Genomic DNA, 25,442 nt, shown 5'->3' on the forward strand with positions numbered 1-25,442 from the left:
TTTAGTGCTCGAAAAGTACCAGTCACCATCACTCAAAGATACCGAGCGAAACCTGCGTCGTTCAACTACTCCTCAATCATTCATCATTACTGGACCTGACCAGGCTCAGCGACAGAATGGCACAGAGTTACTCAAAAGTGGATCATTCAAGGAAGAGTTTGCCCGGTTTGTAATGGAGGAATGGAAGAAGCTCCGATATGGTTCAATTCTTGGAAGAAAAACACTGTATGCTTCACATGGTGGTGTGTGTATGGAGATGAAGAACAACGAGGATGATGTGCTGCAAATAGAGGAACCGAATCACCTCCAATGTCGACATGAAGAAGCTGACACACTCATTGCCTTTCACGCAAACAACATTTCCACTGGTAACATTCTAGTAAGCTCCACTGATACGGACGTCTTCATCATTCTGCTTGGGCTTTCCGGAAGGTCGGAAGGGATCAACATCATCATGGACTATGGATCTGGCAACCGCCGAAGGTACATTGATGTCACTAAACTAGCTGCCATTCTTGAGAAGAAACAGACTGGTATCACTGAAGCACTAATCAGCCTTCATGCCTTGACTGGTTGTGATTTCACATCGTGTTTCTACAGAAAGGGCAAAGTGAAGCCCTTCCAGTGGACGGAGTCAGATGCAGCTCATGTGATGGCATAGCAATCTCTAACAGCTGATGAGGTAGACGTCCAAGGTGTTAGATCCTTTATCTGCATGCTGTATGGCTTCAAAACCTCTGACATTAATGAAGCCAGATGCAAGGCATTCATGCGAATGGGTGGTGGTGACGAAAAGGAGCCACTTGCCAGAATAAAGAAGATAAACTGTGCCTCTCTTCCCCCGTGCACCAAGACACTTGGTAATCATATGCAAAGGGCGCACTATGTGGCAAGAATCTGGAAGAGAGCTGATCAGACAGATCCAACTGGTGGGGCGAGTCCGACAGACTATGGATGGAAGTTGTCTCAAAACTGCTTTGAACCAGACTGGTATCCAGGAAGTTCAGTTCCAGAGTCCCTCACAGGCCCACATGAGGATGACGGGGATGGCGTGGAAGATAATTCAGTAGATGAGGAAGAGTCAGATAATGCTTGGAGTGAGGACAGTGATGAGAGTGACGAAAGTGATAGAGAAGACTTGTAATGCCAAGAGGACATCAAGTTAATTATGTGAACTGCACATTTGCAAGTTTTCCATATATCGTTGTTCGGTAATGGCGTCGCTTAATGAGAGGGTGGGCTGCACATTCACCTGGAAAACTATTCATTTTCTAGCAATAATGCGGGTGTCAGTGTAATTATTCACCATGTAAACATAGGTATAGACACCTTATTCGTGATATTATCATGCATAGTTCTCCAGATATTGAGCAAAATAGGTTTTTCGGTAATGGCGTCATTAATTGAGTGATTTCGGGGGGAAAGCCACAGGTCAGACCTGGCAGCAATGCATATTTCTGATGTCGGTGGATGACCCCATCAGCCCATGAGGTCAAACGTTCCGGCACTTTTCACATAAATAAACCTTCTGGGCTCCTGGACTACTTCCTTCACGGTATGGACCTCAAACATCCGGCGCCTTCGCTCCAACCTGATTGATCTCTCCATACATGTTGCTTCTGACAAATCAGACATAATCTGCTTAACAGAAACTTTCCTCCTTCAAGATGTCTCTGATTCCTTAATATCCCTCTCTGGTTACTCCCTCCTCCTGTATGATAGACCCGAGCCTCATCCTGGTGGTGGGTGTAGTGAAATTATACTGAAGGTGAACCCGGGAGTGCTCGCTTATCCCACTAAAGGGGCGTCTATAAGACCCGGGACAACCGCGGCGCAAGGACACTCCAGCGACACTTACTGTGACATATAGTCCTGTAGTTTGAATGGTATGTACGCACCTATATGCTGGCCTTGCTTGCTTTGCCTATTGATATCGGTCATTGCCCATGTAATACTCCGATTCTGATGTCTATTGCATGAATGTATTTTACAGGATGTTACCACAGACCTAAATGATATTAAACCTACCCAAGGTACAAGTCGTGTCTGTGGATGATTTTCACGACATTTAATATCATTTAGATCTACGAAATGGCTGAACCGAAGATGATCATGGTACCGATTCTCGATGCCGACGCACAAGCCGAGGAGTCGGGGTCGGAGTTCACCCACTGGCTCAAAACGCTGGAGAATTACTTCGCCGCGCATGAAACAGAGCCCACCGCCGCAGCTAAGCTGTCCGTGTTACAGTCGAAGGTCCATCACCGCGTTTACCGGTGCATTGCTCGATTTGAGACGTACGCCACGGCTCTGGCTGAGCTAAAGCGACTATACATAAAGAAACGGAGCGCCGTGCACGGCCGGCATCAGCTCTCTCAGCGGCGACAACAACCATCGGAATCGATCGATTGCTACGCGCAGGAGCTGCGACACCTCCTTGCGGACTGCGCTCAGGAGGTACGGACCCACGAGCAAGTTCAGGATGACCTTCTCCGAGATTCTTTCGTCTCTGGAATTAGCTCTGGAGCCTTGAGGCTCCGACTCTTGGAGACCACGGAGCTGACATTTACGGAGGCACTACGGCTGGCTCACGTCTTTACAGATGCCCATGAACAATCTACCGCTTATGACCACCCACGAGTCGTGGCGGGCACTTCTCAACTCACGCGACCGGAGAGGGCTACCGCCGAGGAACTGGGGGAGGACTCGACCACGGCCGAATCTCTGGGTGCTCCTGAAGTGGACTAGGCTTCCGGCCTGACTGCTGCTACCGCTGCCCGGCCACGGCCTGAACGGTACGCGAAGTGTTATTTTTGTGGGAATCGGCAGCACCCCCGATTAGAATGCCCGGCTCGGGAGGCAATATGCCATCTGTGCTCCACCAAGGGCCATTTCGCGAAGGTCTGCAAAAAGTCCGCGCGAGGTACGAGAGCCCGCGCGGCCTTGAATGGGCTTATCGCTGAGCCAACGGACTGCGCACCGAGCGGAGCGCCCCGCCCGGCCTTGATGAGCGTCTCCCCTCCTCGCGGGCCCCTGGCTGCACGCTCGACCTTGATGGGGGACATCGGGCCGCCTAAACAATCGGCGCGACCATGACCGGCCGCGGCGCGATCGGCCTTGGCTGGCGTCCGGACGCCCACCTCAAACAAGCAACGAAGTACTGCTTTGCCAACTCCTCTGGATTCACAGTGAACGCTGCACGGGACTCGAGCGCCATCTGACGGCAGCTTTTACGAATTACACGCTACCGCACCAGCTCATGGAACGGTGGATGGCAGTGATCCTCTACGCGTGACTCGAGCGCCCTCTGACGGCGGCTCTTACGATTACACGCACTTGCTCCTGCACAGCCAACTATGCGCTTGTCACGAGGGACCTCCACGGGCTGCCCGAACGACCGGCAAACTGCAGCCGGCGTGGGAACGTCCTCTGACAGTGGCTTTTACGATTTACATGCTCCTGCACCAGTGCGGCCAACTATGCGCTTGTCACGAGAATCCTCCAGGGGCTGCCCGAACGACCGGAAAACTGCAGCTGGAGTGGGATCCACTCGCGAGGCGCGATCTTCTCGCCCAGACGGCACAATACCTGCTGGGTCTTCCGGCCTTGCGCAGGCCATCATTCCGCTCAAGGTCGAAGGCGTTTTTTCACAAGCCTTAATCGACACGGGGTCTACGGATAGTTTTATCGATCAACGACTAGTGCATCAACATGGGTGGCCGGTTCTCGGGACTACACGACGGATCTTCATGGCCTCCCAAGGACTTCGGCTGAGCACAAAAGGGGCATGTCGATTGAAACTTGTGATAAAGGGATGCACGTTCCCAGACGTGTATCTCATGGTATTACCTGCGTTATGTGCCGACGTTCTGTTAGGACACGATTTCCTTAAGCGACATGGACGTTTGGAAATGGACTTCGGTGGGCCAGACACGCTTGCTGTGTGCGCCCTCGCTCAGATGGACATGGAGCCTCTCTCGCTGTTCCCCAACCTGACCACTGATTGTACCCCTGTAGCCGTAAAATTGCGGCGCTACTCTCGCGCAGACGCGCAATTCATTGCGGAAGAAACGGCCCAGCTCTTAAAGGACGGTATTATAGAACCCAGTAGGTCGCCGTGGCGGGCCCAAGTCTTAGTTGTGCGAAGTGAGGCCCATCGCCGGCGCATGGTAATCGACTACTCACAGACGATTAATCATTTTACACAGCTGGATGCCTACCCCTTACCGGGGATGGATGCACTGGTACGCCAGGTGGCCCTGTACTCCGTTTACAGCACTCTCGATCTGCGTAGTGCGTATCATCAGGTCCCCATCTCTAGGGCTGATCACGTCTATACAGCCTTTGAATCAGGTCAACGGTTGTACCAGTTCACTCGACTCCCTTTTGGGGTAACTAACGGGGTCACTTGTTTTCAGAGGGCTATGGATGACCTCGTTACGAAGGAGAACTTGACCGATGTCTTTGTCTATGTGGACAATCTTACGGTTTGTGGGTATGACCAGGGGCATCACGACGCTAATCTGAAGCGCTTCCTCGAGGTCGCGCAGAAATATCACCTAACCATGAATGAGGCTAAGTGTCGTTACTCTCTACGCACGGTAGATCTTCTGGGGTACACCGTGACCCATGGCTCTGTCTCTCCGGATAAGGAGCGTCTGCGACCTTTGCTCGATATGGCTCCGCCTAGCGATCGGGCTTCGCTGAAACGCGCTCTTGGGCTGTTCGCCCACTATTCAAAGTGGGTGCAAAATTTCTCCACGAAGCTCCGCCCCCTCGTGGCCTGCGACACGTTCCCCATGGGCCCGGCCGCCATGGCGGCCTTAAAGCCGACATCGCTGGTGCCGCTGTAGCAACAATTGACGAGAGTGCATCTTTCGTCTTGGAAAGTGATGCCTCGGATCATGCGATAGCGGCGATTCTCTCCCAAGGGAGACGCCCTGTGGCTTTCTTTTCGCGGACTCTCACCTCCGCTGAGCGGAGGCATTCGTCTGTCGAAAAGGAAGCGTACGCGATCGTCGAATCGATTCGGCAATGGCGGCCGTACCTGCTCGGGCGGTGTTTCCAAATCGTCACGGACCAACAAAGCGTTGCATTCATGTACGACACCTTACATGCTCAACGCATTAAGAATGAGAAAATCACTCACTGGCGTATCGAACTCGCCGACTTCTGCTACACCATCAAATACCGCCCGGGGAAGGATAACCTGGTCGCCGACGCCTTATCGAGGCCGGCCACTTGCGCGGGGGTTGTCACTTTGGAGGGGCTGTGCGCTTTGCACGGCACTATGTGTCATCCCGGGGTAGCGCGTTTCGCGCATTTTGTGCGCAGTGGTAATCTGCCGTACTCAATTGAGGACATCCGCCGAATCTGCCGTGATTGCACTGTTGCCGAATCTGTGCGGAGCTCAAACTGCGTTTTTACAACCCTCCTATGGGGACGCTGGTTAGGGCTACTAGACCGTGGGAGCGATTGGTGATGGACTTCAAAGGGCCGCTGCCGGTGTCGAGTAACTCTCGTTATCTGCTCACTATCGTTGATGAGTATTCGCGATTCCCCTTTGCTTATACATGCGGGGATATGTCGGCTGCCACGGTTATACGGTGCCTACAGAATTTGTTTTCTATGTTTGGGTATCCGGCCTACGTGCATACCGATCGGGGTGCAGTGTTCCTGTCTCAGGAGGTGAGGGGCTACTTGCTCCAAAATAATGTCGCTTCGAGCTACACCACCCCGTACCGGCCCCAGGCGAATGGGCAGATCGAACGCTTTAATGGGATTATATGGAGGGCCGTCATGCTAAGCCTCAGGACCCTCGGCCGGGGCCTCGATAAATGGGTGTGGTCGCTACCTGCGGCTCTAAACTCGATCCGGGCTCTCCTATGTACCGCCACCAACCAGACTCCTCACGAAAGACTGTTCCACCACCCTAGAAGCTCGGGTAGTATCCAATCTTTACCCAGCTGGCTTGCTGAGCCGGGGCCGGCCTATCTCAAACGAGCGGTTCGTGCTAGCAAGTACGACCCCCTTGTTGATAAGGTGCGGATACTCCAGGCTAATCCCGAGCATGCTTGTGTGATAACGGCAGACGGACGCGAGTCTACTGTCTCAGTACGCCATCTCGCCCCTTGTGGGGTCGACGACAGGGATATCGACGAACCAATCTACGAGTCTATGGACTCTACCGAAGCTTCCTCTATGGAACTACTGCCGTCACTTCCATCGTCGCCTACTCCCTTGCCTGATGGCTCTGGGGTGCCCCCTCCGACACCCACTTCCAGCAGCTATTCCGACGCGGGGGACTCTGGGCTTGGGGACGCCATACCCGGTAGTCTCCGGCCACGAACTGGCAGGGTAGTTCGCCGCCCCTACCACTACGGGTGGACCGACTGACGTGGATTGACGTACCCCATTCGATTATTGCTGACGCGTGCTTGCGACCTGCCTAGCGGCAGTATAGTTTTACCGGTGGGGAGAATGTAGTGAAATTATACTGAAGGTGAACCCGGGAGTGCTCGCTTATCCCACTAAAGGGGCGTCTATAAGACCCGGGACAACCGCGGCACAAGGACACTCCAGCGACACTTACTGCGACATATAGTCCTGTAGTTTGAATGGTATGTACGCACCTATATGCTGGCCTTGCTTGCTTTGCCTATTGATATCGGTCATTGCCCATGTAATACTCCGATTCTGATGTCTATTGCATGAATGTATTTTACAGGATGTTACCACAGATCTAAATGATATTAAGCCTACCCAAGGTACAAGTCGTGTCTGTGGATGATTTTCACGACAGTGGGGTTGCTATATTTATCAAAAACTCTTGCTCACTCTCCCCCCGCTCCCACCATTTGTTCAGATGTGTGTTGTCCCGACTACCAAACAGTGATGACTCCATTTACATCTCGCTGTCTGACAACATGGACCAACTTCTATCCAATCATCCCAACTCTCTCTCTCTTCCTCATATGTGGTGGCTTCAACTGTCATCATGCCAGCTGGCTGGGTGTGGGTACCTCTCTCACCAGCCTTGGTACCTCAGCAAAGGACTTCTGCGACACATTGGGACTGACACATTCTGTCAATTTCCCGACCGGATCTCAGTCAACGGAGCATCTTCACTTCGAGACTTGCATATGACAAACTTCCTTGCAGATTTCTGCTGCTCTTCTTCTGCTCTTCTTCTGCTCCAATCGGTTCTTCTGATCATGTGCTTGTTAAAGTGGACATCTCTCTGGCCATTCTCAGAGAGCCTCCTCAGTGCCGACGAGTCTGGCATTTCACTCAAGCCAACTGGCCCAGTCTTCAAGCAGCCATCAATCATCTGGACTGGTCTCCCATTTCTACTGCCTCTGGCATCAATTCTTCCTGGGAATTCTTCCAAAGTAAACTGCTCTCTTTCATGTACAGATTCATCCCATCTCGTCTTCAGTTGTCATATCCTTCCTTCTGTCCATGGGACACTGAATCTTGTGGTGAGGCAGTGCCCTGAAGCAATTTGGCTTCGCCTCATGGAAGGCTAATCCAACTGAAGGCAATCTCAGTTCCTTCCACCAAGCTCGGAACAAGTGTGTGTCTACCCTCAGTAGAGCCAGGAAACAATATCTCTCTACTCTCAAGACTGAACCCTCAAACCTGTCTCCCTCCCCTCCAAATCCTGGGGGCATCTGGTCAAATCTGTTTCTGGTGTTTCTTCCCATACAATCCCCATCCTTACTTCAAACGGCGACACAGTTGACACTGCACGTGAAAAGGCCGAATGCCTCAACTCTGTGTTTGCCTCAAAATCTTGTGTCCCAAACCCATCTCTCTCTGTACCCACCTTACCCAGACTATGTGTCCTTCTCTCCTGACAAAATGGAGAAGTTTCTGTTAATCATCGACTCTGATTCTGCAACTGGACCAGATGGCATCAGCCCACGGGTCGTAAAATCCTGCTCTGCCGCTCTTTCAATCCCTCTCTCTGTTCTCTTCACCCTCTCTTTTGCTCAAGGTCATCTGCCATCTGCTTGGAAAACAGCCAAGATTACCGTTTTACACAAAAAATGTGCAAAAATAGATCCTTGCAACAACAGACCAATCAGCCTGCTCCCAATCATCAGCAAATTCATGGAATCCATCAACACTTCTTATATCAAATCCTTCCTCTTCTCCAATGGCTTGATCTTGGATCATCAATTTGGATTTAGACCAGGTCATTCTATTCTGGACATGCTGCTTCTGCTGTATCAACAATGGATGGAGGTCCTTCATGCCAAACAGGAAATCAGAGCTGTCTCCCTTGACATATCACGTGCCTTCAATACAGTCTGGCACCCCGCTCTGCTCAACAAACTCTACTCTTATGGTATTCATGGAAATCTCCACGCATGGCTTGCGGACTTCCTCTCTGGTTGTAGTCAACATGTGGCCCGCATGTCTTTCATTCCCCTTCCTGTTCAGGCTGGAGATCCTCAAGGCAGTGTGCTGGGCCCTGTGATTTTTCTGGTCTTCATTAATGAGCTCTCCGACTCTCTGGAAAATCCTCTCTATCTCTTTGCTGATAACTCCACTCTCTGTCGCTAAAGATCTCAACCCTCAGATTGGCAGCCAGCAGCCTCTTCACTCTTTTCTTTTTTTTTGGACACAAGATCGAGGCTCGTGAAAGAGCGAACCTTAATCACACAAAAAGTCAAACCGACACATAAAACACAAAATAAGGGGAGCGGTAGACAAGATGGGGAGAGAGGAGGAAGGAAACAAACACAACATTTGAGAGCAAGGACATCGAGAGAACTGTGGGAGGGAGAAGGCTTGGGGGGAGGTGGGAGAGGTATAAAATATATGGACACTGCAAGGACGTCTAGGAAAGAAGTTGGAATTTCAAAAAAGTGTATCTGGGGTGAATTAGCAGGAGTAGAAAAGATCAAGGTTTTGGATGGGGGAAGATAAGAGATGGTGGTGAACAGCTGGTTTAAAGACCTGGACGGAGGAGTGGGATTGAAGAGAGTGAGGGAGTTTGTTCCAGAGGCGGGAGAAAAGGGGAATGAAAGAGTGAAGGTGAGCAGAGAGTCTAGATTTTGGCAGTTTAACCATAAGAGGGTTGCTGGCAGATCTTGTGCGACCTGTCGGAATATTTTGGGGACAGAGCACAAAGAGAGCTGGGGGAGCAAGGCCGGAGAGGAGTCGGTAGAAGACAGAAAGACCACCAACCTGCCTGCGGTGAGTGAGTGAAAGGCCCTCGGAGTTAGCTTCATTGCAGGAGATTCCAATGATTCTGAAAGCTTTAGTTTCAACAGCGTGAAGCCGAACTAGGTGTGAGGCAGGAGCACCAGCCCAGAGGGGGGGAACAGTATTCCATTGAGCTGCGGATAAAAGCTTTGTATGAGGAGCTCAGGTGTGCCAAATAAGGACTTCGCACGACTAAGGTTGCCCAGCTGGCGACTGGCTTTGGATGCCAGTTTGGAAATGTGGTTTTCCCAAGAAAGATCATGGCAGATAGTGAGACCCAAAAGCTTGAGCGACAGAACCTCGTGGAGAGGATTGTTGAGAAAGTAGATGGGAGGGTTTTCCAGTCGGTTTTTTCGGAGAGACAGTAAGAGTGTGAGATTTGTCAGGATTGAAAGACATGTTCCACTTCTTTGACCAGTCTGTGATTTTGTCCAGGTCTGCAGAGAGTGAGGAGGCTGCAGACTGCCGATCTGAGGGATGAGGAATGGAGCGGCAGAGGGTGGACTCTCTGCAAACCTGGACAATATCACAAACTGGTCAAACAAGTGGAACATGTCTTTCAATCCTGACAAATCTCACACTCTCACTTTGTCTCTCAGAAAAGACCGTCTGGACAACCCTCCCATCTACTTTCTGAACAATCCTCTTGAAGACGTTCTGTCACTCAAGTTCTTGGGTCTCACTATCTGCCATGATCTGTCCTGGGAAAACCACATTTCCTAGCTGGCCTCCAAAGGGAGTCACCGTCTCGGCATCCTTCTTCGTGCGAAGTCATTTCTGGGCACTTGCCTCACACCTAGCTCAGCTTCACGATGTAGAAACCAAAGCCTTCAGAATCGTTCTGTATCTCCTGTGATGAAGCTGATTATGAGGGCACTTCTCTCTCACCACAGGCAGGTTGATGGTCTTTCTGTCTTCTACATTCTCATCTCCAGCCTAGCGCCCCCTGCTCTGTCTGTACTCTGTCCCCCAAATATTCCTGCAGATGCACAAGATCTGCCAGCAACCCTCTTCTGGTGAAACCGCCAAAATCAAGAATCGTTCTGTATCTCCTGTGATGAAGCTGATTCTGAGGGCGCTTCTCTCTCACCACAGGCAGGTTGATGGTCTTTCTGTCTTCTACATTCTCATCTCCAGCCTAGCGCCCCCTGCTCTGTCTGTACTCTGTCCCCCAAATATTCCTGCAGATGCACAAGATCTGCCAGCAACCCTCTTCTGGTGAAACCGCCAAAATCAAGACGCCCTACTCACCTTCACTCTTTCGTTCCTCTTTTCTCCCGCCTCTGGAACAAACTCCCACACTCTCTTCAATCCCACTCCTCCCTCCAAGTCTTCAAAACAGCTGTTCATCACCATCTCTTAGCTTCTCTCATCCAAACCGTTGATTTTTTTCTACCCCTGTTAAAACACCCCAAATCCACCTCTTTCAATCTCTAACTTTTTCTGGTCTTCATCAATGATCTCTCTGACTCTCTTGAAAATCCTCTCTATCTCTTTGCTGACGACTCTACTCTCTGTCGCTCCATTCTTCATCCCTCAGATCGGCAGTCTGCAGCCTCCTCACTCTCTGCAGACCTTGACAAAATCACAGACTGGGCAAACAAGTGGAACATGTCTTTCAATCCTGACAAATCTCACACTCTTACGATGTCTCTCCGAAAAGACCGACTGGACAACCCTCCCATCCACTTTCTGAATAATCCTCTCCAAGAAGTTCTGTCACTCAAGCTTTTGGGTCTCACTATCTGCCATGATCTTTCCTGGAAAAACCACATTTCAAATCTGGCCTCCAAAGCCAGTCGCCAACTGGGCATCCTCCGTCGTGCGAAGTCCTTCCTTGGCACACCTGAGCTCCTCACCACATACAAGGCTTTCATCCGCAGCTCAATGGAATACTGCTCTCCCCTCTGGGCTGGTGCTCCTGCCTCACACCTAGCTCGCCTTCGCGCTGTTGAAACCAAAGCATTCAGAATCATTGGAATCTCCCGCGATGAAGCTAACTCCAAGGGCCTCTCACTCACTCACCGCAGGCAGGTTGTGGTCTTTCCGTCTTCTACCGACTCCTCTCTGGCCTTGCCCCCCCAGCTCTCTCTGGGCTCTGTCCCGCAAATATTCCTACAGGTCGCACAAGATCTGCCTGCAACCCTCTTTTGGTTAAACTGCCAAAATCAAGACTCTCTGCTCACCTTCACTCCTTGATTCCTCTTTTCTCCAGCCTCTGGAACAAACTCCCTCACTCTCTTCAATCCCACTTACCCTCCAAGGCTTTAAAACAGCTGTTCACCACCATCTCTTATCTTCCCCCATCCAAAACCTTGATCTTTTCTACCCCCGCTAATTTCACCCCAATTCCCCTTTTTGAAATACCAACTTCTGTCCTGGAAGTCCTTGGTGTCCTTGTGCTTTATACTTCTCCCTCCCCCCCCCCCCTTCCCATGCCTCCTCCCCCCGGGCCCTCTCCCTTCCACACATCTCCCTGCTCTCGGATGTTGTGTTTGTGTGCTTCCCCTTTTCTCCCCATCTTGTCTTCCGCTCCCTCTTTTTGTGTATTTTGTTTGTCTGGTCGATTTGTTTGTGAAGTAAATGTTAGCTCTTTCACGAGCCTCGATTCAGTATACAAAAAAAAAAAAAAAAAAAAAAAAAAAACTTTCCAGAAATTCCTAGTTGTGTCAATTTGTTCTATAACGTGTACCCCTTACCTTGGATATCTGAGCAGCACATGCTTGTGTTGGGCTGCCTTGCCCGCAGGTGCTTGTGCTGGACTGCATAGGCCATGGGTGCTTGGGCTGGGATGCCTGGCCGGCGGCTGCTTGGGCTGGGATTCCTGGCCTGCGGCTGCTTGGGCTGGGATGCCTGGCCTGCAGGTGCTTGGGATGGGATGTCTCAGCTGCGGGTGCTTGGGCTGGGATGCATGGGCAGTGGATGCTTCGGGCTGGGATGTCTCGGCTGCAGGTGCTTTGGCTGGGATGCTTGGGACATGGTTGCTTTGGCTGGGATGCCTGGGCCTCGGCTGCTAGGGCTGGGATGTCTCGGTCACAGGTGCTTGGGCTGGCATGCGTGGTATGTGGATGCTTGGGATAGGACGCCCAGGCCGTGGGTGCTTGAGCTGGGATGTCTCGGCTGCAGGTGTTTTGGCTGGGATGCTTTGGGCACGGTTGCTTTGGCTGGGATGCCTGGGCCTCGGCTGCTATGGCTGGGATGTCTCGGCTGCAGGTGCTTGTGCTGGCATGCATGGTATGTGGATGCTTGGGATAGGACGCCTGGGCCGTGGGTGCTTGGACTGGGATGTCTGGGCTGCAGGTGCTTGGGCAGGCATGCATGGTATGTGGATGCTTGGGATAGGACGCCTGGGCCGTGGGTGCTTGGGCTGGGATGCCTGGGCCTCGGGTGCTAGGACTGGGATGTCTGGGCCTCGGGTGCTAGGGCTGGGATGTCTCGGCTGCAGGTGCTTGGGCTGGCATGCATGGTATGTGGATGCTTGGGATAGGACGCCTGGGCCTCGGGTGCTAGGGCTGGGATGCCTGGCCCTTTGGGTGCTTGGGATAGGATGCCTGGGCTATGGGTGCTTGATTGGGTTGCCATGGGTTCCTGACTGGGCTGCATGGTCCGCATAAGGATGTGAGTTGTGCTTGGCTTTGTCCGTTTGCTTCGGAATTGCCTCACAACATGTTTAGTTGTGTTATAGTATAGGGAGAGACATGTACGTGGTGTTGCATTGAGCTAAAGACACTGTCCATGCTCTATGAACATATTTGCCTCTGTCTGCGTCTACATTGCCTCATATTATGTGGCTCAGGAAAGTAAGTAGACGCTGAAGCTTTTTACAGAATGGCAAAAGTTTTATTTTAATAATTTGCACATTATGTTCAGCAGCATTTTAAGTCATTTACAACTTGCTTTTGTCAGACAGCCTAACAATGAAATACTATCCGTACTGTATAGGCCTCGTCTTGTAATCAGGCTGCACTTTTGTCCATCAGCGAGGCCGCAACTCCACCACGAACAAATCTGGGAGACATGGCTGAGGCAAAGATTCCTGGGGTACACACATGCAAGCCTGTGCCAAGAGACCAGGGCCAGGTACCAGGAAAGCCAAGCGGAACAACTAAAAACCAACAACCGGGTCAAGCAACCAAACAGCCGACTCAAGCCAGAACAAAAACCACAAAAAAGCATCAACGAGCAAAGAAAGCACACGGTATGTGTCCTGTAGCTCAAGCTGTACATACGAAATGCCCTAAGACAATCACACAGGACCTTTGTTCCCTAAACAATGCATGTGTTACAGATCGCGGATTAAGATGTTAGTTACCGAGCGGTTTGGTATTGCCGCGACCTAACAGGATCCCTGACTCACCCGATTCACCCAGAACTTTGGCCGTATCGCACCACAGCTGCGCAATGAGGGAAAAGACAAAAACGACGCAATGCAAGAGGAAAAGGAATAAAACGAGAAGACGTACAGACGAGTAATGGGGTTTATTATTTACACACACAAGCAAAAAGGAGCAATCAAGTTTTATTTACAACACATAAGACGCAGGTGACACAGTGCAAATTTTAGCTTACCTACAGACTTAATTAAATACCCAGGGACAGAACAAACAAAACAAACTCACGTATACAAGAAGGATGGAATGGAATGAATGTTGGAAGGAGGAATGGGAAGGTTCAGCTGGGGCAGATGGTTCGGGCTTGATCCCGCACGGGACGTCGGCTGGACCTCGACGGCCACCGATGCCACCGCTATTTGGTCCCCGCGGGGTAACGGGTTGAAGCTGCCTGGTGGAGTCAACGCTGCCTCTCTGGCTCAGCTCAGGGCGCGTCTGCCGTCTCTGGCGCAACTGCTGGTAATGGCCCTTGGCACCTTCTCTCTCTTGGCCCTGGTGTCTCCTCACCATTGACAACTCAACGCAACCAACGCAACCACTGACCCCTCGACGCCACCACTTCTCACCACCGAATTCTTACCACCGCAACCAACGCAACCACTGACCCTCCTCTGGCAACCGACTCAGACCAACTCAAAGTGCATCTCTTTCGGGAACACCCCCCGCCGTGGGTTATATAGGCCCCGCCCCTCAACCTTTGCGAACCTCCCCCAGACGTTCTCTCCCCGCCCTCTCAAGCCAAACCCCTCGTTCATGGTTGGTCGAGTGGGGCTGGATCACTCCTCCCCTCTCTGACGAGGTGGCGAGCCGCCTTTCTCCCCCAACCCTGCCTCGTGGTCAATGGCGGATGAAGGGAAAACCGCCCAACATGCAGTTGGCAATGCGAATTGCAATTGATGGAAAGGGGGGGGGGGAATGGAAGTGTTGGGAGTGGGAATGAAGGGAATCTATCTCTTTCACTGGTGCAATGGAGTATTTCAATTAATGGAAGACACAGCCTTACACTAATACACATAATAAGGATATAACTGTCAAAAAAGATATATCGTGTCCTGCATGTATGTTTTATGGACTAACTACGGGAACGCCCTTTGACCTTTATACAACCACAAACGGAGGGAGGAGGGGTGATATTTTACAACAACCTTTTACAACAACATTTTACCACAACAATAAAATAAAAAAACATTCTCATATCCACAACACTGCACCCTCCTCCCCTTAGGCACGTCCCGGGCCTATAACTTTTACCTTAGTGTGGCACGTAGGTGTAGTTCCCTCTACTTTTAACCTGACCCTGAGTGCAACAGTTTTAAAACATAAATAAATGTGTCCCGCTGCTCCATTGCACCCTGCCTAACAGACTTACGCCCACAGTTAACCGAATTGCGGAATGGTCTTCAAACTATACACTGACGGTGGGAAGCATTATTTACAATGACGCTATTTTTATTTACAAAACTAACCCAGGACCTGTAATTGTTCTTTCTGGGGGGGGAGACAGTCTGCTCTGCATCGACGCACCATTAAAGCACCCAAAAACGCAACAATACACGCCCGAAGCACCAATCGGTGCAGTCATCACTGTTCAAGTGTTCAACAATAAAAAATAACCAAACAACCCCTAACCCTGCAGGTGATCTCTTGCTCTTCGGCTCCCTCTGCTGGTTATTATTATTTTCCTGCGTTTGTCATCTTCCCTTGCTGGCGGCCTATTTGCAATAACAGAATGCACCTAACGTGTCCGTTTTTATTTTATTTATGGCCCACAGGGGCCGACTATGTGTGGTTCACCTGTGGGGCATCGGTGCCCTGTGGCCAAGGTCCGCCAGCAAGATTTTGGGCCCTCATGGCCGGTTCCAGCAGAGGGGCCATGCCCCAACCCATGGGGTCCATAGGTGGTGCTCGGCCACAGACATGTGGTCCATAATGTGGTGCATCGATGCAGACAGCTGGTTCTGGGAATTTCGGGCGCACAATGGCCGACCCACGCACGCTCCCCTCGGCACCCAGTGGCGCACAGATCATGTGGGAGACAAAAGGGGAAAGACCATTGAGCGAGGGGTAAGGTCACAAGGGTACACATCAATAAGGCAATGCAAGGCGAAATGCGTACGGAGGGCGAAGTGAGAAAGCTCGTCCCTACCGTACGTCACCCCCCTGTCACCTACCCTACCCTTGCCCTTACCCCATATGTACAAAAATCTACACATTTACAAATTCGTCACTACTGTCACGTCTTCCCCATATTTCCCCTATACCAAATTCGTCTCCACAATCCCTCTACTTCAAAATTTGCCATCACCAAATTCATCATCAATCCTCATAAGGAGGCAGAGATGGAACATCAAAGCACAATGTCACACCCACGTCATGATGCGTCTCACAATCCAAACATTTGCACAGTAACAATAATTAAACATGGCATGGTGCGGAGTACCTGTCACCTCAGGTGAGTGGATGCAGATGGTGCGAGGAGACTTCATCCTAACTACTTTCTAAATGACATTAACACACTTTACACTACCCGGGGTCTCTCCCTGCCAATCCATTGGCCAACTTACACTATGGGTTCTAAAAACCAATTCCCATTGACCAAACTGTGGTGCTTCTCAATTTGGGGTCTCACTCCCCCGATTCATCTCCCGGTGCCTCGCATAATTTCTGGGCTGCGACGTGTAGCTCTCCCAGCAGGTCTACCCACCTGCACACCTCCACCACTGCAGTTGCCACCCGAGCTTACCTAGCTCCTCACCCTAACCTAACTAACTGGGGCAGGCCCTCTCCTGGCTCTGTCACCCCCTGGTGCCCTCTGGCACTGGGCTACCCGGGTCCGTCCTCCGGATCCTCGGGCCCCATCCACAACTACCGGCTCCCAGAGCCCACCTGCGGCCTCACCTGGCCGACATCCTCACAGTGGTGGAGTGCCCAAACCAACTACACACACTAACAGGCTACACGCCCAGCCATTTCCACAACACTAATGCACCCATCCAAATACCATTCTTTCACCTCGCACCACAGATGCCAATATCCAACCACAATTTACCTGTACCCTCTACCTAACACTTACACTCCCCGCCCCGGGTATCCGTGATGGGGGTCCACTCTTCCCCCATTCACACCTTCGCACCATCCACTCCACTCCACAATTTCCACCATACTCACTCAACGACCATCCATTCCAATACTCCAGATATTCCACACTACCATTTATTCCACAAACCTGTTGGTGCACACCTGTGCACTCACACCTGGTGCCACCTGCACCCTCCTCCTCTTCCTGGACCAGTTGGTCAACACAACACACATCACCATCACCATCACCATCACTCAAACACTGCTCCACACACCTGTTCAGTTGCACACCTGTGCAATCACACCTGTTCAATTCTCAAACACACGGCATCATCTCATCTAACTACTCCCCTCTGAAACTTGCGCTTCCCAGTCGTCCCTTTAAACTATTGCGCTCCCACGTCATTATCATCCACACTAATCTACCTGCGTCCCCACTACAGGTATCAGTCACTAACTAAACTTAACGTTACCTAATGTCATCTTCTAGGGCCCTACACACGATATATCCTAACCCACCCGGGCTAGTTTTCACTGCCATACACCCCATAAGCTATAGCGCATTTGCCCCACCCATGTGAGGGATGGTGGATTTGCCATCCCACCACAGCGGGGGTCTCTCACTATCAATTTGGCACACCAAATTCCAACCAATTCAAAAATTTTCCATTTACTGCCAATTCTACCCACTATTATAAATTTCGTATCAAATCACTATCCTCATCACCCGTCTACTTATTACATCCTCTCGGTGCGCCAATTCACGTCTACAGCCCGGCTTCGTACAGCCGAGCAATGAACGCGGGTTCTTTTGTGCCAGCGGCTGGATACGTCCCGCATTCGGTGCAGGGACGGGGGCTTACCCGTGCCGAGATCCCACGCACCACCTCGGCGCGTAGCCATCCAATTGCCCGATCTCGACCTGCCGGCACGTCTCAATAGAAAGTGGTCACCATGACGACCCTTCCTATCGGCCTGCCCGCTCCGCCTCGTGGAGCTCGGACGCAGCCGTTCCAAGCGAGGCCCAGCGTGGATCGCGCACGGCGGTCCTTTCGAACCCGCCGTGGCTCGGATCCCCGCTGGTCCTCGCGGCACGCGAAGCTGCCCGACGCGCACCGAGGGCCCGATTCGGCTATAAGTCGTTCTCACCTCTAACCTGGTTACCGTCGATGCTTCACCTGCACGCTTACATGCATACGCTACCCCTTTCTTGCTCATACATGCAGCCGTTTCCATGCTCCTCGTCGTACCTCTTCTTACACACCTCGGTACACTCATTCCGCTCACCGACTTGGTCACACACCTGACCACCGAACACCTTGGCACACATTCGTCGCTCGCACACCTCACCAACACACCTCTTCGCGCCCCTTTCTCGGTCACCTCCTTTGTGACAATCACAGGTGTGCTCTCACCCGCACACCCAACCACGTGCCTCACTACCAATTCCAGCGTGCATTCCCACTCACGCTCTACCATTCCAGGTGTGCATCCTTCCATTCCAGGTGTACATCCTCGCTCACCTGCCACAACCAACTCACGCTCTGTGTCACTCTCACTACTCTCACCTCCACTCTCGGTCGCGCACTCACCCTTACTCTCGACAGCGCACTCTTTCCTCATGCACCTGTCCGTTACACACCTTTCTCGTGCACACTCTTCCGCACATTGTCCCGTTACACCCTCTGTAACACTCACCACACCGCGCTTCCCTGTACCCCCTCGCACACGCGCTTCGACCAACTCACTCTTGACGGCACACTCACTCCTTGGCGTGCACTTTTTCCTCACACACCCCATGGTCGGACATTCTCGCACACCTCTTTTTTCGCACACCAGACCTGTCGCACACTTCACCAACGGCCTCTCACGAACACCCGGATCCAAACCAATCCCCAAGCCGACTGAAGCTTTCCTCACATCATATACATTGCCACTCACCTCTGTACCTCGTCTCCGCACCTCCTTTGCCACCTGCAAACTCTTTATTCGGTTAGTGAGCATCACATCATGAGTTGAGCACCGACCTTGTACATATTCCGCTATCTCCTCCTTTATTTCTCTCTTAGTTTCTGTCCGTCTCTTCTTAATTTCACTCACCTCTTCTTCCACTTCCTCTAATTTTTGTTTAACCTCTTTTATTTCTCGGTGCGTCTCCTCAAGTTCGTCCTCTAAGGCTACCGTGACCGTCTCTATGTGCATCCTCACCTGCCGGTCCTTTGTCTCCATTATCTCTGTCACCTCGTCCACCCTCATTGTCAGTTCCTCCCATACCATCTGACATTGCCTCTGCGTCGCTATTAATTCATTTTTAATTTCTTTTTGTGTCGCCTTTAACCCTCCTAGTACCGCAGTGTTCTTTTGAACCTGCTCCACTAGTTCTTTTTGTCCCTCCGTCAGCTGTTCCACCTCCTCCGTCAGATCTTCTATTCCCCCCTGTAACCTAGCCGTATTATTCCTCACTTCTTTCTCCATACGCTTCTCACCTCTTTACCTCCTCGCGTAGCCCCGAGACCTCCTCACCCACACCTCGTCGTATCTCCTCCTTCATCTCCTCCCTTTCTTTTGTAGATGCCGCCCTCATCTGTCCCAATTCATCCCTCTGAGCATCCAGTTTGGTTTCTACCCCGATTTTTACCTCCTCTATCTGGTTTCCCATTCGTTTGATTTCCCTGGCAGATTGTTCCCCTATTTCCCGCAATTTGTCCTCCATCCTATTTTCTAACCCCATTAACCCATTTTTCACCTCTTTTATCCCGTTGTCTAACCCCTCAAAATTTTTGTCTAACTTCCCAAATTTCTTGTCTAACCCCTCACCAGTACCCCTCGCTTCGTCCCTCATTACCCCCATTTGGTTTCCCTGAGCCTTAATTTGCTCACTCTGAGCCCTCATTTTTGCCATCATTTCAATCATAAAAAGGCCCCAATCCATCGGCGGTGCTGCCACGGTCACGGGCGTGGCAAAATTTGGTGCCGCTACACCCACGTGCGCGAGGACGCCATTTTGCGCGCCTGATACTCCCTCAACCGCCTCCTCATTGCTCCCCTCCATTTGATCCTGGGTTACTCCTAAACCCTCTATCTCTCCCACCGGCATCCCGTCGCCTTGACCAGCCATGGCGCGATCTCAAAATTCGGGTTTTTCTTTAAACAAAAAAAACAAATTTCGGCAGCTCGTAATTTTGACCAAAATTTTTTTTTTTCCTCTATTCGTTTTTTAAAAAATTTGGTTCGGGCCTCGAATCCCACTCCCGACACCAATTGTTACAGATCGCGGATTAAGATGTTAGTTACCGAGCGGTTTGGTATTGCCGCGACCTAACAGGATCCCTGACTCACCCGATTCACCCAGAACTTTGGCCGTATCGCACCACAGCTGCGCAATGAGGGAAAAGACAAAAACGACGCAATGCAAGAGGAAAAGGAATAAAACGAGAAGACGTACAGACGAGTAATGGGGTTTATTATTTACACACACAAGCAAAAAGGAGCAATCAAGTTTTATTTACAACACATAAGACGCAGGTGACACAGTGCAAATTTTAGCTTACCTACAGACTTAATTAAATACCCAGGGACAGAACAAACAAAACAAACTCACGTATACAAGAAGGATGGAATGGAATGAATGTTGGAAGGAGGAATGGGAAGGTTCAGCTGGGGCAGATGGTTCGGGCTTGATCCCGCACGGGACGTCGGCTGGACCTCGACGGCCACCGATGCCACCGCTATTTGGTCCCCGCGGGGTAACGGGTTGAAGCTGCCTGGTGGAGTCAACGCTGCCTCTCTGGCTCAGCTCAGGGCGCGTCTGCCGTCTCTGGCGCAACTGCTGGTAATGGCCCTTGGCACCTTCTCTCTCTTGGCCCTGGTGTCTCCTCACCATTGACAACTCAACGCAACCAACGCAACCACTGACCCCTCGACGCCACCACTTCTCACCACCGACTTCTTACCACCGCAACCAACGCAACCACTGACCCTCCTCTGGCAACCGACTCAGACCAACTCAAAGTGCATCTCTTTCGGGAACACCCCCCGCCGTGGGTTATATAGGCCCCGCCCCTCAACCTTTGCGAACCTCCCCCAGACGTTCTCTCCCCGCCCTCTCAAGCCAAACCCCTCGTTCATGGTTGGTCGAGTGGGGCTGGATCACTCCTCCCCTCTCTGACGAGGTGGGGACCCGCCTTTCTCCCCCAACCCTGCCTCGTGGTCAATGGCGGATGAAGGGAAAACCGCCCAACATGCAGTTGGCAATGCGAATTGCAATTGACGGAAAGGGGGGGGGGGGGGGGAATGGAAGTGTTGGGAGTGGGAATGAAGGGAATCTATCTCTTTCACTGGTGCAATGGAGTATTTCAATTAATGGAAGACACAGCCTTACACTAATACACATAATAAGGATATAACTGTCAAAAAAGATATATCGTGTCCTGCATGTATGTTTTATGGACTAACTACGGGAACGCCCTTTGACCTTTATACAACCACAAACGGAGGGAGGAGGGGTGATATTTTACAACAACCTTTTACAACAACATTTTACCACAACTATAAAATAAAAAAACATTCTCATATCCACAACACATGTATTGTTTAATTGTATAATTTACATGCAGAGGCAAGTATTTGGAAGCAGTACAGGAAGTACTAAAACACTACCTTTTCAAATTACCTCCAGCAAAGTACATTATTCACTCTGAAACTCTGAAATGTATTTTTTGAATAAACTTTTAAAAAGCTTTGAAAAAACGTTTTCAAACTTTGAACTCAAAAGAGGTATGACAATACTTTTATTTATTTATTTATTTTGCAGGTGGACACCTTGGCATGACGAAGCTGCAAGTTTTAGCCATAGGCATTTTGATACATACCACCCTCGTTATTGGAGGATTTGTGCTGTCACACTATGGTTGGTAAATCTTCTTAGAAGTTTCGTGACGATTGCAAATGTATTGTTCAGATACTTTAAAATCGCATGGCTCATTTCCTCAACCTCTTTGTTTACATCGTTGGTAAAGATACTTCCTGTTTGTCTCTTTCTCCTTGCATCCCTCATTGCAGGATACTGTTGTAATCTGGATTTTGATGCAAAACTTGCCACTGACATGAGCCTTATGACATAATAAGCAGTTGTTGGTGTCTGCATGACCATCTTGTTGGGTTCGTGACATTCTCACAATGTCATTGCAAATTTTGAACTACTCAGTATGTAAGTTGTACAAATAAACAATTATTGTTTGAATCCTAATACGGTGTCATATTATTGCGCATCACTATTAGTTGTCGCACCATTAATATTGTAGTTGTAAACTTTGGGGTTTTGAGGTTACTCGTTCAGCTGCTATAACCAAGCAAGAGGACCATGAAGGGCCATCTATTCCCTTTATTTGGGTGGTGCATAGGTAACAGATCGCCACTGGATCCGCTCCAGAAAATAAAAAAGAACCCGGGTTACATATATGAAGCGAAAGCATACGCACTGCTTATGGGCATCGTGGTTATATAACTCGGATCATTCCAATCCCCTCCCGACCCCACAAAGGAAGAAAATGCCAAGATGGGCGAAAGAAAATTTTCAAAAACCTTTATGGATTCAAACGAATATTGCACTGGCACAATTTCAGGGTGTCCTCATTAATCCCTGAAAGTTCAGCTTCCTAGGTCAAATCCTCTTGAAACAGTACGTATATGAAGCATACGTGTGCAACATACATACGACATACTTTCCCTCCATTATGGATAGCTATATTATTATTATTATTATTATTATTTACGTGATTTGTGGGTCAGATGTTACTGTGATGAAAACCATTTTCACCCATATTTTACAAACATTGGTCTAAATCCCCAGCAGAAGCTTTTTTGTATGTATAGTCGTGGCTCGTGGAAGAGCTAGTGCAGTGAACGGATCCAGAAGACACGACACCCAACATTGACATGGAATATTGTGGTGTGTTTGGGCCCACGAAAGGGCCTGAAATAACTCCTGGGGGGAGTGCTACTGGGGGCGACAGGCCCCGGGGGTGTCACAAAAGACACTTAACACGTGCCCACGTGTGCCCGTGGGTGTAAAACCGGGTGCCCACCGACGCGCATGCCAACAAATGGAACCAATGGCAAGGTCCTTCCGACTTCCGAGGGACGCTAAAGAAGATTGTGCTTGTGCTTGTGGTGTGTGTGCTGAAAATGGAAACGTTAAAAAAGTAGTTTTTTTTTTTTTTTTTTTGGATACTGAATCGAGGCTCGTGAAAGAGCTAAAATATATTTAGTTAACCCGAAATACTGTTTTGTTCTTTAAAAAAAAAAAATTCTCCACTCTAAACTAAGGGCTAAAGTGCTTTAAAAAAGACCTATGGTATATGGTATGGTATGTGGCAATAGCCAATGGATGTAACGTCGTTACGTGTGCGTATACGTGCTTCAATTCAACAAAACGAACTTCGGATGGGTAGATATTTATGTAGCCTATGTAGCGTATGATGCAATAAGGAATAAAATGCCTCTGCCAGTGTTATACAAGGATGTAACAGACAAAACAAGCACGACACTCAGTAGAGAGCATTCCATACCTCCGCCTGGTTGGCCATATCACTCAATAGTGAAGAAGCATTAAAAAAATCAAATAATTTTCATATCCGAATCCATATTCACATCTTCACCAAATTTTACTCGATTCTTCCTTGTCACACACCCAACCTCTCCACCAAATTTCGTCCAAATCCGTCCATAACTTTTTGAGATATCCTGCTATGTATCGTTTTTGGCCCCATCTCCCAATGGTGAAGAATCACATAAAAAATTCCAGTAGCCGGATCCGATTCCGGATCTTCACCAAAATCTAATCATTTCGTTCTTGTGACATACACTACCTCTCTGCCAAATTTCGTCCGAATCCGTCCACAATTGTTTGAGATATTTTGTTCAAAGGAATCCATCATGCAGGTTTTGAGGTCTGAAGTCCAAACTTATCAAAACTGGTGCCCAGGTTTAACTGGACAGGGCAAACCTCCATAATGGATAGAGGCGACCCAAGGTCTGTATCCCCCCTCTCCTACCGAATCCATACTTTCCACAACACCCCACCTACTCCTACCCACAATACCCCACCTTCCACCTACCCACAACAACCACCCACCACCTACCCCACAACACCCCAACCACCACACCCAAACTACCACCTACTCCTATACACACTACACCCCACCTACTACCTACCCACTACACCCCAACCACCGCACCTCAACCATCACCTACCCACAACACCTCAACCACGACCTACCCACAACACCCCAACTACCACCTATTCCTATACCCACAACACCCCAACCACTACCTACCCACAACATCCCAACCACTACCTACCCACAACACCCCACTCACCACCTACTACTAGCCATAACACCCCACCTACCATGTACCCACAACACCCCACCTACCACTTACCCACAACAACCCACCTACCACCTATTCCTATCCACAACATCCTCCACCACATATTCATATGCCCACAACACACCACCTACTCCTACCCACAACACCCTACCCACCACCTTCTCCTACCCACAACACCCCACCTACCACCTTCTCCTACCCACAACACCTCACCCACCACCTACTCCTACGAACAACACTCCACCCACTACCTACTACTACCAATAACACTCACCTACCACCTACTCCTATCAACAACACCCCACCTACCACGAACTCCTTTCAACAACACCCCACCCTCCACCTACTCCTACCCACAACATACCACCGACTCCTACCGACAACACACCACCTACTCCTACCCACAACACACCACCTACTCCTACCCACAACACCCTACCCACCACCTACTCCAACCCACAATACCTCACCCACCACCGACTCCTACCCACAACACACCACCTACTCATACCCACAACACACCACCTACTCCTACCCACAACACCCCACCCACCAACTACTCCAACCCACAACACCCCACCCACCAACTACTTCAACCCACAACACCCCACCCACCACCTTCTCCTACCGACAATACCTCACACACCACCTACTCCTACCGACAATATCTCACCCACCACCTACTCCAACCCACAACACCTCACCCACCACCTACTCCTACTAACAACACTCCACCCACTACCTACTACTACCAATAACACTCACCTACCACCTACTCCTATCAACAATACCTCACCCACCACCTAATCCTACCCACATTGATTTTTGTGACATTGTGAAAACTCTGTGTGGTGCAAGTGGTAAACAAGTTCTTTTTTAAACAGGGCCTTGGAAGCATTACAGGTGAACATATGAATACACACCTTTTATTTCTTTTTTTGCACCTTACAAAACCTTACAAAGCTGCATATCCATTATCCATCTTTATCCAGAGAATTGCTGCTTTTTTTTTTTGGACTTGAACATTCGATCCCAAAGTACTTCCCTCGTATGAATGGAGAGTCAAAGCTGAGCTCCCTTACATTCCCTCTTCCTTCACAGTTCAAAAGTTGAACAACAACGTTATAACTGACTGGGTGTAGCACAAGATGGTATTTAAAATTGTCATCACTATCATCATAACACCCACGATGTTTCAAATTGCAATATCATCCAGCAAGTGTGAAAATAACAAGCTTATGTCATCCCAGGTAATTAGGATAGGCAGATAATTGTGCTGCTTGGTTGGAGCAGCGGACGTGTGTGTCCTCGCGTCCTCGTATGCCCTTTCCATTGGGGTGGGAAGGACAACAAACCAGCATGCTG

The 25,442-nt window shown here is 50.1% G+C and overlaps 1 protein-coding gene across 1 annotated transcript in view; it reads left to right on the top strand.

The window, feature by feature from the left end:
* Nucleotides 1–21,933, top strand: part of LOC144894327 (uncharacterized) — a 78,718-nt gene extending 56,785 nt beyond the window's left edge. The window contains exons 2-4 of the mRNA XM_078786983.1: nucleotides 13,197–13,414; nucleotides 21,499–21,594; nucleotides 21,747–21,933. Of these exons, the coding sequence (XP_078643109.1) occupies nucleotides 13,234–13,414; nucleotides 21,499–21,594; nucleotides 21,747–21,808 (339 nt within the window). The 5' untranslated portion in view covers nucleotides 13,197–13,233 and the 3' untranslated portion in view covers nucleotides 21,809–21,933. The remainder of the gene's footprint in view (nucleotides 1–13,196; nucleotides 13,415–21,498; nucleotides 21,595–21,746) is intronic.
* The last annotated feature ends 3,509 nt before the right edge of the window (nucleotides 21,934–25,442 follow it).

Source organism: Myxine glutinosa, chromosome 11, assembly GCF_964187855.1.
Source record: "Myxine glutinosa chromosome 11, kmMyxGlut1.1, whole genome shotgun sequence".
NCBI classification, from domain to species: domain Eukaryota; kingdom Metazoa; phylum Chordata; class Myxini; order Myxiniformes; family Myxinidae; genus Myxine; species Myxine glutinosa.